At 46.5% G+C, this 14,062-nt stretch overlaps 1 protein-coding gene and 1 non-coding gene across 17 annotated transcripts in view; both read left to right on the forward strand.

Moving 5' to 3' along the window:
* Window positions 1-14,062, forward strand: part of TEX14 (testis expressed 14, intercellular bridge forming factor) — a 78,951-nt gene that overhangs the window by 13,659 nt on the left and 51,230 nt on the right. For 8 of the 16 annotated variants that reach the window (XM_036269279.1, XM_036269280.1, XM_036269277.1 and 5 more), the window contains exons 3-10: window positions 1,453-1,567; window positions 4,217-4,382; window positions 5,176-5,312; window positions 7,018-7,099; window positions 7,967-8,097; window positions 9,443-9,556; window positions 10,554-10,677; window positions 12,951-13,129. In XM_036269279.1, the coding sequence (XP_036125172.1) occupies window positions 1,453-1,567; window positions 4,217-4,382; window positions 5,176-5,312; window positions 7,018-7,099; window positions 7,967-8,097; window positions 9,443-9,556; window positions 10,554-10,677; window positions 12,951-13,129 (1,048 nt within the window). Of the gene's footprint in view, window positions 1-1,452; window positions 1,568-4,216; window positions 4,383-5,175; window positions 5,313-7,017; window positions 7,100-7,966; window positions 8,098-9,442; window positions 9,557-10,553; window positions 10,678-12,950; window positions 13,130-14,062 lie in introns of those variants that run through there. The other 8 variants (XM_036269281.1, XM_036269285.1, XM_036269286.1 and 5 more) reach the window with 8 other exon arrangements.
* Window positions 615-828, forward strand: LOC118635187. Its single transcript, XR_004960516.1, has one exon. It is a non-coding gene; the product is annotated as a small nucleolar RNA U3 (small nucleolar RNA).

Consider the following 14,062-nt stretch of genomic DNA (forward strand, 5'->3'; position numbering starts at 1 on the left):
TGATCAGAAGACAAAATTTTAAAGTAGGGCGTACTTTGCAAAGGTCAGTTCTGCTTTGGTCGGTCCATCCTGCACTTTCTTGTAAAAGGTCTCCACTTACGCGTCTAAAATGCGGCTTGCCCTGGCCAGTTTGGCTCAGCGGTTGAGCGTCGACCTGCGGACCAGAGTGTCCTAGTTTCGGTTTCCGCTAGGGGCACGTACCACAAAAGAAAAAAAAAAAATAGAGGTAATGTCTGTCTCCAGAGCAAAGGGCAGGCTTGCTTATAAAAAAGAAAACAAAATGAGGCTTGTCCTGACACACCGGCGCACTTTGTAGTCGTCAGCGTTTCCGTAAACTTGACTGCGGAACTGCCATGAGAAGCGGGGCAGGGTTGGAAATAAGTGGTCTGTGATTGGCTGTTTAACAATCTTATGTTAATTTAAGTGACAGCTCGAACTGTCTTTGGAAACACGAGAGTATTCAAAAACGCTTTGTCGAGCTTTGGGAATGAAACTGTTTTCAGAAAACACACGCCAGTATATATTTGGGTAGAAATAGCACTGTTAGAAAAATTCACCATCATTGTAATATGTGTGGGTTTCATTCACTTTGGAAAAGCAGCAGCTGTAAGGTTAAGACTATACTTTCAGGGATCATTTCTATAGTTCGTTACTAGAGAAGTTTCTCTGAATGTGTAGAGCACCCGAAACCACGAGGAAGAGGTGCAGTGTTTTCTTCTGAGCGTGAAGCCGGTTTCTGGTGTTGCTTATGCAACTGCCATTGACCATTGATGATCGTTCTTTTCTCTCGATGAGAGAATAAGAGGAAGAAAACGCAGTCTGAGTGGTTCCTCTAGAACTTGCATGCTAAAGGAAGATGCCATGTTTCGTGGTGTGGGTGTGGGTCCGATTATTCTTCTTACGGTAAAAGTTAGTTTCTAGTGGTGATGTGCATATTTAAAAATGGCTATACTTCTTGGTTTTTCATTCGGTATAAGTTCTTCTATTAAGTATTCAGGTGGGGCAGGACGAGTGGAGAAAGAGAGAGGAAAAACACCGTCCTGAATGGGACACATCAAGTGGTTGCCCCCGCACAGTCCTGTCGGGACAAAACCCCAGCCGGAAGTCCAGGGCAGTTACTTTTGTTTGCCGTTTGGTTTCAGTTATTAGGATGTGAGTTGTCTTTTTTTCTTTATATTAACCCCTTCTCCCCTGCTTTGATGCAGCTTTTTGAGTAGAGTAACATTTTTTCTTCACAAGGCAACTGTGGTTACTTTTTAGTTAATCTGTAGCTTTTGTGTTTGTGTGTCTAATGAAGGCCTTCATTTTTCCTTTTTTGAGAAACAGTTTAAAGTAGTAATGCATGGAAGTGCTGTGTAGAGGAATTTTAACGTTTTTCTCTAATATTGGTATTTTAGTTTTATTTCAGGAAATGTCCTGTTATTTACATTGATTCTGATATTTGCTTTGTAGGGATTTATGTTGATGCAGTTAACTCCCTGGGCCAGACAGCGCTTTTCCTTGCATCGTTATTAGGCCTTACGAAATTAGTTGATATTCTTGTGGATTATGGATCAGACCCAAATCAGTAAGTGCAATAACATCAATATCTAGAAAATAAGTAGTAGTATATGCTGTTAAAATGAGTTGGGGCGTTTGGAAACTAATTTGACAAAATAATAAAGGAACTTTTACTAACATATTAGTGAAATATAGTTGTATATGTATGTTGCTAATACGTATGTAGCTAATAAAAGGCCTTACTAGGCCTTATGAAATAAGTGAAGTGAAACATTAGTAATTCATTAATTAATCATTAATAGCATGGTTTGCATATTTCCACCCACGTTATAATTTGTAGGATTAATTTAAGCAGTTTAATATACCCCACAACCAAGTTTGTACCAATTAATATACTTGTCATCACTTTATCAGGATGATTTTTGCCTGGCTCTTGTAGTTGTGGTTTAAAATTTGGTCCAAATTTTAATATGGAACAGCAACACAGTGTAATGAATTAGCTTTACCAGTGAACATTCCTTTTCTTTGTATAACACGTTTGATTTTCCCAGGGCCTTCCCAGGCATTAAGCTCTCTAGATCTTTACAACCATTTTCTCAACAGAGATTGCTATCAGAGAAAAGCATGGATGGTCTTTCTCCATTGCTAGTGAGTTGTGTTCTTGGGGTACCATTTGACTAAGCATTTGTGGAGGCTGCCACAGGAGGATAAGATGTGGTAGAAAGCTTTATTTTTGTGGAATTACATCCCTTGGTTTGCAAAGTCCCATTTCTCTTAATCCAGTCCTAGAAGAAGTGCAGCTGGGGATTCAGTAGAGTTAAGAGTAAACCAGCCGGCCGGTGTGGTTCAGTGGATTGAGCGTTGTCCATGGACTGAGAGGTCCCAGTTCGATTCCTGGTCAGGGCACATGCCTGGGTTTCGGGCTCGATCCCCGGTGTGGGGGCGTGCAGGAGGCAGCCAATCGATGTGTCTCTCTCACATGGATAGTTCTCTCTCTCTCCCTTCCTTTCTCTCTCTCTCCCTTCCTTTCTCTCTCTCTCCCTTCCTTTCTCTCTAAAAAATCAATAAATTACTTAAAGAAAAAAAGAGCAAAGCCAGTGACCAAAGTATCCCTTCTATGTTGGAATTGGGTCTAGCACAGTATCAGGCTAGCTGCAGTCCATCAGTCCATTGTGTGTGGGGTTCACACAGCTGTGGGCTATGTGGGTGAATGCAGGCGAACCTAGAGAGCATGCCCCCTGCAATAGGAGTTCCAAGAGTCCTGAAAACACAAGACAGCGAACTTCTTTGTTTAGGGGGTTAAATATCTCAAATCTTCCTGAACTTGCAGTGGCCATGCCCATTCTGGCCAATGACCTGTTCCCAGGTGTGACTGACAGGCAAGTACCTTCCTATGTCACCCAGGCATGTGTCTATTCTCCCCTTGTCCAGTGTCTTTCTCCAGTGATCAGTTAAAGAGAGAAAGCTCTCCAGGTGATTCTGATGTGCAACCAGGTTAGGAAACCACAGCTACAGATCACATCTCACTGTATCTTGGACACAATAAGAGTGTTCTCTCTTTAATTGAAAACAAAAACAAACAAGCAAAAAAATTTTAGGTGCAGAACAATATATAGCACATTCTTTTTTAAAAAAATAACTTTTCTTTATTGATTTTAGAGAGAGAGGAGGGAGAGGGAGAGAGATAAAGACATCGAGGAGAGAGAACATTTATTGGCTGCCTCCTGGAATGCCCCCCACTGGAGATTGGGCCCACAACCAACCTGGGCATGTGCCCTGACTGGGAATCGACCTGGTGACCTCTTGGTGCATGGGTCGATGCTCAACCACTGAACCTCACCAGCCAGGCATATATAACACTTTTTTTTTTAATTCCTCACCCAAGGATACTTTTCTATATATCATCAGATAGAGTGGGAGGGAGGGAGGGAGAGAAATATCGATGTGATAGAGCCACATCGACTGGCTGCCTCCTGCAGGACCCAACAAGTGCCAGGGATGAACCGCAATTGAGGTACATGCCCTTGGCCAGAATCAAACCCATGACTCATTGGTCCTCAGGCCGACACTCTAACCACTGAGCCAAACAAGCCAGGGCTATAACATTCTTATTCCTACTTGTATATGCATAGGACATTTCTGGAAGGATATAGAAACTTGTACTGGAGTTGCCTCTGTTCAAGAGATTTGTGGGGTCTGGAGTTTGGAGACTTTTTTCTGAGTTGTAGATCCTTGACCAGATTGCTCATGCCAAGGATTGTGGGCCTCTATGATAGGAGTTGAAAGATGGAGACATTCTCACATGAGAGAGATGGTCTTTGGTTAGGCTGTACTTCACCAGCCTGACCCCAGGACTCAACAAACATGAAGAAATTATTTCAAGGCAGCCAGTGTCAGGGGTTAAAGGGGGAAAGAACACCACTTTGGAACCACACCCATATCTGGGAGTGACCCTCAGCTTTGCCTTTTGTTTCCTCACCTATGTCTTGAGAAATGATAGTGCCTTGAAGGGTAGAGGTAAGGATGGAGAAAGGGGATGTGTGTAAAGCTCATGTTGGCACAGACCTGGGGCCTTCCAAATGGTATGATTATAATCCTCATCACCAAAGGTCACCTCTGTAGAAAGGGAGCCCTTTGTCACCCATTGAATCCCCACCCCCTCCCCATGGAAGGGAGGAGGAGTGTTGCTATGGACACTCATTGTATTCCTCTTCAGCCGCTGCTTTGATGGGAGTACTCCTGTCCACGCAGCAGCATTTTCAGGCAATCAGTGGATCCTCAGCAAACTGTTGGATGCAGGGGGTGACCTTCGACTCCATGATGAGAAGGGTCAAAATGCACAGACCTGGGCCCTTACAGCCAGGAAGGAGCACAGCACTATGGTAAGGGTGGACCCACTCTGCAGAGCCACATTCAAAGCAGAGTGCTGGGCTGGGAGTCAGGAGCCCAGGGGCCAGAGGCTGGTCCTGGGGACAGCACAAGGCTTGCAGTGGCCTTGCCATTTGGCACTGGACACACAGGTCTGGGCAGAAGCAAGTTAATCAGCTGTAGAACCTTAGGCAAGTCTAGTAAAATTTTCTGATCATTCGTTCAGTGGGGAAGAACAGTTGTTATTTTGTCTGATCCTTAAATAGCACTTATCACACATCAGACATTGTAATTAAATTAGTTAAATATTAATTCATTTTATCTTCACAACGACCCTCCCGGGGAGATACTATTAATCGCATTTTATAGATGGGGAAACAGAGGCCCATTGACATGAAGTAACTTTCCTGAGGCCACATTCTGGCAGGTGTGATGTGTTCTAATGAGGACTAAATAACAAAAATGTAAAGCATGAATGACATGCACAGCCCTGGGCACATGGAGGAAAGCAGGGAGGTGGGCAGAATTTTCTCCCTTCACTTCCCTTCCTCTGGTTCTCCTGCTCTTTAGCTGTTGGACCTTGGACAAATCATTTCACTCTTCCTGACTCAGTTTCTTCATCTGTTGAAGGAAGCGGCAATTGGAGAAAATTATTGCCAACATCTCCCTGTAAACATTTCATACCTTTAGAAAATCACTTGGGCCCCTTCCTTTCCTGTCAGACCAGTCACCTCAGGCCACTTCACAGTTCCCAGAAGGGCCAGTGGCCTCTCGATTTGCCAGCACTGAGCATCTCTGGTGTTGCAGATGGTGGAGTTCATGCATCGCTGTGCCTTGCACATGCAGGCCATCATCCAGGACTTCTCCCATGACCTCCTGAAGAAGATTGACTGCACTCAGCGGCTCATCTGCAACCTGCCCTGGTTTGGGGGCCTCATGCAGGGGTGAGTGCTGCCTGCAGCAGAGTGGGTTGTTCTGCATCACCACCGCCTCCCTCATGGAACCCCTGCAATAGGTCCCTCCAGCACCTGGCCCACCCATAGGGATGAACTCCGAAGGAGATGTGGCCACTGAAAAAGGACAGCCAGAGGAGCACCTTTGGCCATGCCCTCCTTCCAGGAATGTCCTGGGAGATGAGCTCTAGGCTCCACCCTGTGCTTAGCAAAGAAGGAACTTTTCAGGTCTGGGTAGTTTAGCAGAAAACTCTTTCTCAGAGCCTCTGAAATACTTTTTTATTTTGACATCTTGAACTATGGAAAGCATGTTTCTTTATTACTGAGGTCTCAAAATACCACAACTGCTTAATTTATAGTTCCTTAGGCTATTTTAAACCGGTGTGAGAGATTTGCTGCTAGCTGGGTGGGCAGCTGCAGGAGACTGGCCCCAGGCTTAGAGTTATTTTAAATACTCAGGGACTTTATTGACTTAGGTTTTGTATTCAGAGAATCCTTTTCATTTTTGTTTTCTCTAATGGTATCTCTTTCTGTAGTTAGGGTGGCTAGACTTGTCACACTCTTGAGGGCTTTCTCATCCTGTCCTTTCATGCACATGGAGTCCTGGTTTTCCTCTGATGACCTGATTGCCACTGGCTTCCAGGAAGATGAGTCAGAGATGCCCCTGAGGATCAGAGTCACCTAACCGCTCTCCCTGCTGCTACTCTTGCTGGTCTTGGTTCTTTATCTAGAATCCAGAATCACCTGTTAAAAATGGAAATTGGGTTGTGCCACTCACGGCTAGAAACCTTTTTAGGGTCTTTCCCATGACTGTCAAGATACACTCCCACATTCCTCAACTGGCCTCTGTGCCCCTGCTTGGTCCAATTCCTCACCCCCTCTCACACATACACACACCTCCTGGCCAACCAGTGTTTGGATCTTGGCAGACTGTCTAGGTCCCAGGCCTAGTCCCTGCTGCTGCTCTTTGACCCCAGGCCAGCAGGTTTCCCCTTTCTGGCTCCACTTTTTCCATCTGTAAAATGAGAAAGGTAGACAAAATAAGCATTATGATTCTTCAACCTTTGATCATCTGTATTCATTATCTGTTGCTGCATAATTAATCATCCTACCCCCCAATTTAGCAGTTTCTAACAACAGCAAACATTTGTATCTCATATCATTTCTGTTGGTCAGGAATCAGGAAATAGCTTAGTTGGGTGATTCTAGCTCAGGGTTTCTCACAAAGTTGTAATAGAGATGTCAGCTGGGGTTGGAGTCACCTTGAAGGCTTGACTGGGGCTGGAGGATACAGTTGCAGGATGGCTCACTCACATGGCTGGGTGTTGGGCTTCCCCGTTGGGCTGCTAGAATGTCCTTACAATATGGCAGCTGTCCTCGTCCAGAGCAAGTGACTTAAGAGAAGCCATGGTGGGTTTAGCCTTGGAAGTCTGTTATTTCTGCGATATCTTATTGGGTTAACAGGTCAGACTTATCTGACCTGTGAGGGGCTACACAAGGGCATGAATACCTGAGATGAGAATCATAAGTGCCCTCTGAGAGGCTGGCTATTATATCACCTGTAGTTCCATGATAACTAGTCAAGTAGTAAAGACAAAACCCAGTACACGTTCTGCAAACTTGGTTGGTTCATCACTGTCCCTCTGGATAATGGGTGGTTAATCCTCATTTTATTTCCTCTTTTAAATATATCTAGAAGCCCTAATGGCCCTCCTAACCGACCGCGTAGAGCTGGAGTCATTTCTGACCAAAATATCTACAGCTTTGGCTTTGGGAAGGTAAGAAGTTGACATTGATAGCCAGTGTTTGCAGAACTAACTGGACAGTCACCTGGCCCTCCTCCTGAACCTGTGTGTCCCTCAACTTAGTCCAACTCATCTTTCTAATTGTCTCCAAAGTGGGTTTTTTTTCCTTTATCACTTTTGCAGGGCATGTACTGTTGCTGTCCTTATTGAAAAAAAGGTGGAAACTACAGAGATCTCTTGAATGACCTTGGGCTAGATTTGGGGAATTTAGGAAATAATCCTTTAAATCCCAGTGAAGGTGTCAGACGTGGTCTTGCTGTAGAGAGGCAAAGAGATGCACTGACCCTGTGGGTCTTATTTGTGCTTGACCTTGCTCTCTTAGAGGCTTATGTGTGTTGTTGGAATGCTATTAAGGAGTTGAAATTTTGAATTGAGGGAAAAGATCCTTTTGGATCCTTGGTTCTGCCCATCAAAGAGAGAGACAGTTGGGAAATGTTGCTGGGTGGCTGGGGGATGTTTGCTGACAGCTCAGCCCCCAGTTGGTTGTGGCAAGGTAGCTTGGGGTGGGCTGGGAGGAGGAGTGTTGGCTTTGGCTGCGTACAGGCCTGGGTTCTGTGGGGGCCACCAGAGGCCCCCGAGCCCCAAGTCAGTGCTTCAGGCAGGTGTCTGACCTCTTTCCATGAGCCTCAGTTTTCTTACTAGTAAAAGGGGAAGGATACTATAACTTTGCAGGGTTTCTAGGAAGATTAAAAATAGTATAAATTATAGAATAATGTCCTTAAAGGTATTAGGCAAGTTGGTAAATAGTAGCTATCATTATTTTTATCTGGCTAAGATTCTGGAGGTATTTTACTTTTTCTCTTTTTTCCCCACAATTTGAAGCTGTACTTTTTTTTTTAGTTTTATCTTTCAGCAAGGAAGCGGGTGGTCTATCTAGGATCTCTTCCAATAATTGGGGAAAAGGAAGTGATTCAAGCTGATGATGAGCCTACCTTCTCTTTCTGCAGTGGCCCCTACATGGTCATGACCAAGTAAGCAGAAACTGGCCATTGGGAGTTCTGATTTAGACCCATGGGAAGTGTGGGCTTTGTGTGATTTCCTTATATGGGGGTTTCTAACCTAACACTGAAGGTCATTTTGTCTGAATCAAGGATTCTCAGCATGGAGAACACCATTGACATATTTGGCTGGATACCCTTTGTTGGTGGTGGCTGTCCTGTGCATTGTATATTTAGGAGCATCCCTGGTTTCTACTCTAGGTGCCAGTACCAGCCCTCTTGGCCACTCCCTCCAGTTGTGACTGTAACAACCAAAATGTCTACAGACACTGCCAAATGGCCTCTGGTTGAGAACAACTGCTCTGAAAGATTACTCATGATCATGTTTTATTTATTTATTTATTTTTTAATCCTCACCCGAGGATATTTCTCCATTGATTTTTAGATAGAGTGGGAAGGGGAGCAGGGGTGGGGGGTGGAGGGGGAGATATGCGAGAGAGAGAGACATTGATTAGTTGCCTTCTGCACAACCCCGACCAGGGCCAGGGATCTAATCGCAAGGGAGGTACGCATGCCCTTGACAAGAATCGAATCCTAGAATCTTTGGTCTGCCAGCCAACGCTCAGGACCATGTTTTAATCTTCCTGCTTTCTAGAGAGTTAGAGGCAGTATAGTTGTAACTGTCTGGCCTCTGATACAGGCCAGAGGGTTCTGAGTTGCTCATAGAAGCTGGAACTAGTATTAGCTGCAGCCCTCACCAACCAAATGCAGCAGAGGCAGCAGTAACAGGATTTGGCTATGACAGAAGTCCGTGGGAGACCTGCCTTCTTCTGCAGGGTCACGGGAGTTGTTCTGGTCAAGCTCTCTTGGCCTCCTTGAAACTGGACACTTTTTTGCTTAGAAAAACTCATTTCTGAAACGACCTCTGCCAGACTCAGCAAGGCTCTCTGTCCCCTGCAGATATGCCTCTTTGTTTTCCTGCCCATGCCACCAGATTTGCCATCAAGTCCTTTCCTCCTCTCTATCCATTGCTGTGGCTTTTGCCCAAGTCATCACTATTCCTCACCCAGACTCGCCTCCTAACTGGCTTCCCCTTCTCCAGACCACCCCTGCTCTACCATTTTCCACACTGCTGATACCATTGTCTTTCTAAAATACAAACCAGGTTGAGTTACTCCATTCCTTAAATCTTCCAGTGACTTCCTGCCACCTGTACTAAGTTCCTCAAGGTGCTTTAGGACCTCAAGGGAGGAGGAGGGAAGACCCAATGGGTGCTTTACAAGTTCTGTGTAAACACTACTCTGATCTCTGGCTGGAGAACTCACTGAAGAACTGGCAGCTTACCCGTTTCTGCTCAAACTCTCTCCTGCCCTTGCAGCCTGGTGTGGAATGGGAGCAGGGTCACAGTGAAGGAGCTGAATCTCCCCACCCACCCGCACTGCAGCAAGCTGCAGCTGGCTGACTTGTTAATTGCTGAGCAGGAGCACAGCAGGTGAGAAAGAAGCCCAAGGGCATTACAGGTCCAGGCTCTTTACAGACTCAGGTTCAGGGCTGTTCAAGGCTACCTAGGGTGCCTGGGGTGTGGAGACCAAACCCCCTCAGCCTCAGAATTTCCTGACTATTGGTTGATTTGATTTCCAGGGGCTGCCAAAAAAGAAAAAGAAGAAGCCTGAGGAGTGGGGATGGTAGTGGTGAGGGGGTCAATTCTGACTGACTTTCCTGTAACTCATATCTCTGATGGTCCAGCCTCCAGGCCCACTGGCTCTCCTGCTATAGCCCTTGAGGTCTGCCCTGTTTTCGGGACAGCATGCTGTCCTGACTTCATAGACATGGCTGTGCATGAGATCCATGCATCTGAGGAACTGTGTGTCTGCACTGAGGACCCACCTATGGGTCTCAGTACCTTAGGTTGTGTGTGGCTCCAGGGTCCTTCAGCTCTTGCTGATGCAGGAGCTTGACTTTTGGTTTGCACTAGGGCTGCTGAGGCCTGGGAATGGACCCTGGCTCATTGAGCTCTTTCCTGAGAAGGTCACAACTCCTGCAGCAAGTGTGTCAGAGCCAAAAGGGACCCAAGGAGGCTTGAAGGGCTTAGGCACAGCATGGACTCTGACATGAGACTCAGTGGGGTGTGTGACCTTGGGCAGGTTCCTGACATTTCCCTGACCTTGGTTTCCTCATCTCTAAAATGACTATAATGATAACATTTCTTGAAGGTGGTTGTTAGGTTGGAGATGATATACGGCAGTTGCCTCGCTCAGTAGCTCTTAGTGACATTGTCATTGATGACTCTAAGCCCTAAGGATCTGATCAGTGAGAGGCCACAGATTCCAACAGAGAACCCCACCTACCCTATCCTGTTTTCTTAGAAAAACTTTGTGTACAAAATGGTATTTGTTTAGAATGTGTTCAAGGGGCCTAGAAGAAAGGAAAGCACCCTTTCTTTTTTCATCATTGTCCTGCTTCTGCCTCATCTGAAGTTTCTTTTGCAGCAAACTGCGGCACCGCCACCTGCTGCAGCTGATGGCTGTCTGCGTGTCCCAGGACCTGGAGAAGACCCGCCTGGTTTATGAGCGAATTACTGTGGGCACGCTGTTTAGTGTCCTCCATGAACGGGTAGGTGGCTTTTTCCATGGATTTTTCCCTTGCCGCCCTCCTAATTTCTTTTCCCCTTCCCTGCCCTCTTCCCCTGTCTGAGCAGGAGAGTTCCCATTTGTGCATGAATGGAAGATAAATATATATATTTTAAATAACAGTAAGACATTTATTTCTTTATAGTTTGTTTTCATTCTGGAAGATAAATCTTAATTCTTTACTTCATGGTGGCTATATAACACATATATAAATCTAAGCATATTGGAAATACTGTGATTTTATTATTGTTAGTCCTGCTTCTGTACCAGACATCTAAGAGCAGACCCAGAAGACATACACTTGCATTTCTAGCTAATTAATCAAATGGCACTGGTCTTATTTTCCTGTGTTTTCATTTGTGCCCTGCAGTACCTTGGCTATAGAGAGAGGCTTGTTTGTATTTATTTATTTATTTATTTATTTATTTATTTAATCCTCACCCGTGGACATTTTTCCATATTTTGTTCAGATACAGTGGGAGGGGGGGAGAGAGAGAGAGAGAGAGAGAAGCATCGACATGAAAGGGACACATCGAGTGGTTGCCACCCGCACAACCCAACCAGGGCCGGGGACAAACTGCAACCAAGGTACATGCCCTTAGTGGGAACCGAACCCGGGTCTCTCCGGACCGCAGGCCAATGCTCTAACTGCTGAGCCAAACCGGCCAGGGCAAGGCTTGTTTGTTTTTAAATCCTCACCCGAGGATATTTTTATATTTATCTTCAGACAGAGTGGGAAGGGGAGAGAGAGAGAGAAACATTGATGTGAGAGAGACACATCGATTGGTTGCCACCCGTAGGACCCCATTCAGGGCAAGGGACGAACCGCAACTGAGGTATGTGCCCTTGGCTGGAATCGAACCCGGGACTCTTTGGTCTGAGGGCCGGCACTCTAACCACTGAGCAAAACCGGCCAGGGAGAGAGGCTTGTTTATATACAATCCTGTGTGCGGGCAGATGCATCTTTCCTGGTCCACATGTTCCCTGGCATCTTTCTTGGTCCACATATTCCCTGGCATCTTTCCTGGTCTACATATTCCCTGGCATCTTTCCTGGCCCACATATTCCCTGACAAGTGTGCTTTAGGCTGAGATTGACTTCAGAGAGGTCCTGAACGATTTGTGTTTTTTTCTCCATGACTTTGTTCTAAAGACCTTGGGCAAGAGTGAGAAGAGTCCCTCCAGGAAGGACCCTGCCCCAAAATGGCTAGCCATCCCTCTTGCCTGAGGACCTCCTGTTAGTGTCCTAGTTTCCCTTTCCTTTCCTTGGGTGAGAGCATTAACTTGAAATGCCACTTCTCTGGGAGAGACCCAGTGACTTTAATCATTGGGGTACATTGGTGTGAGTGATTTTCTGTCCCCTTAGGATGAACTTTCGAAGTCATCTCTCTGGGGTAGGGGCTGGATTGGTCCTTTAAAGTTCAGGCTCTGTCCTGCTGGTCTGGCTCAAGGGTTGGACATCAACCTGTGCACCAGGAGGTCCCTGATTTGATTCCTGGTCAGGGCATATGCCCAGGTTGCAGGCTCGATCCCCAATAGGGGGCATGCAGGAGGCCGCCGATCAGTGTTTCCCTCATTATTGATGTTTTCTATCTCTCACTCCGTCTCCCTTTCTCTCTCTGAAATCAGTAAAAACACTTTTTTTTTAAACAAAAGGGTTCTCCCAGTAGCACAGGTTTGGACGAGGGCTGAGGCGCAGGGCAGGTTCATTGCTGGTGGTGGTGAGCCCACCCTGGATGCCCTTACTAGACTTTGAGAACTTTCTCCTCATTTTTTGTGGTATAAAGCAGCTGAGCTGAGGGAAAGGAGCCTAGGTTTGGAGCCAGGGAGCCTGGGTCAGTGGGACCTTAGGCCAGTCACTGAGCCTCACTGGCCTTTAGGTTCCCGATCTGTAAAATGGGACAGTAGGTAGCTGTGAAGATCAATTGAAAAGACTTTGGGCCCAGCTGGTGTGGCTCAGTGGTTGAGCAATGACACATGAACTAAGAGGTTGCCAGTTCAATTCCCAGTCAGGACATAGGCCCAGGTTGTGGGCCCGATCCCCAGTGGGGGGCATGCAGGAGATGGCCAATCTCTGTTCTCTCCATTCGATGTTTCTGTCTCTCTCTCCCTCCTTCTTCCTCTGTGTCTAAAATCAGTAAAGGAAAATAAATTTATTTTAATAAAATGAAGGAAAGACTTTGGGAGCTACAAAGCATATTACAGTGTTGGGGGGCGCAGTCCCTTTGTTCCAGGCCAGTTTATCTCTTGCTTGCAGCGGTCCGAGTTCCCCCTGCTGCACATGGATATGATCGTGCACCTTCTGCTCCAGATCTCCGATGCCCTGAGATACCTGCATTCCTGGGGGTTTATCCACCGCTCCCTTAGCTCCTACGCCATCCACATCGTCTCCACAGGGGAAGCGAGGCTGACCAACCTGGAGTACGTGCTGGAAAGGTAGGTGCAACCTCAATCCTGACTTCCAATCTGGGCAGGGCTCCTCCTCATTGGTGGGCTGAACTGTCAATCAGTGTGGCAAGAGATTTCCCAAATGCTCTGTTTCTTGTTTGTTTGTTTGTTATTGTTTTGGGGTGTGTTTTTTTGGTATGTGCCCCTCGCTGCTAGGGCCCAGCGGGAACTGAACCCGGAACTCTCTGGTTCTCAGGCCGATGCTCCAACCGCTGAGCCAAACCGGCCAGGGCCCCAAATGCTCTGTCTGCTAAGGTTAGAGGGGCTTTGGGGCAGTAACTTCTGCTTAGGACATTCTCATTTTAACAAACATTTAACAAGAAGGAGCAAAAATTAGCTAGCGTTATAAATGCTCAGACTATCCACTACAAAATTTTCAGTGGTTTAAGACAACCAAGGCGTGTTTCTCACTCATATTGCAGTCTTGTGTGTGTGTTGGAGGGGGACGCTCACTGTGTTCTGCGTTCCTCCTATCTGTGTCCCCACCATCCCTTACACCTCAGTTCCCCATTATGTCTTCTGCATTACTGGTCAATGAGCAAGAGAGTATGGAGGGAGCCTGGGAAACGTACCATAGCTGTGCATCCTGGAAAGAGAGGAAGGTGATGGGTGCTAAGCCTTACAGTTCTGGCCCAGGGTGGCACTAAGGGTGTTCCCTGCCCTCAGGGATCTCAGTGCAATGAGGGAGGTGGTGACAAAAACAACACCCTCATTTAAGGGTTGGTGGATGGGCTTCATTTCCTGTTTGGCAGGAGTCAAATAGGCTGACCCACATTTCCAGCCCCTAGGCTCTCAGAGGGAGAGTGTCTCTCCTGCACTTCCTTGTTGCCATCCACAGCTCTGAGCCTTTGACTCTGTTCTGCTGTGAGGCTTCAGCTACTGGGCAGACCCCTTGCTTAGACCTGCTGAGTTCTGCTTACC

The sequence above is a fragment of the Molossus molossus genome, unplaced genomic scaffold, assembly GCF_014108415.1.
Source record: "Molossus molossus isolate mMolMol1 unplaced genomic scaffold, mMolMol1.p scaffold_m16_p_19, whole genome shotgun sequence".
NCBI classification, from domain to species: Eukaryota; Metazoa; Chordata; class Mammalia; order Chiroptera; family Molossidae; genus Molossus; species Molossus molossus.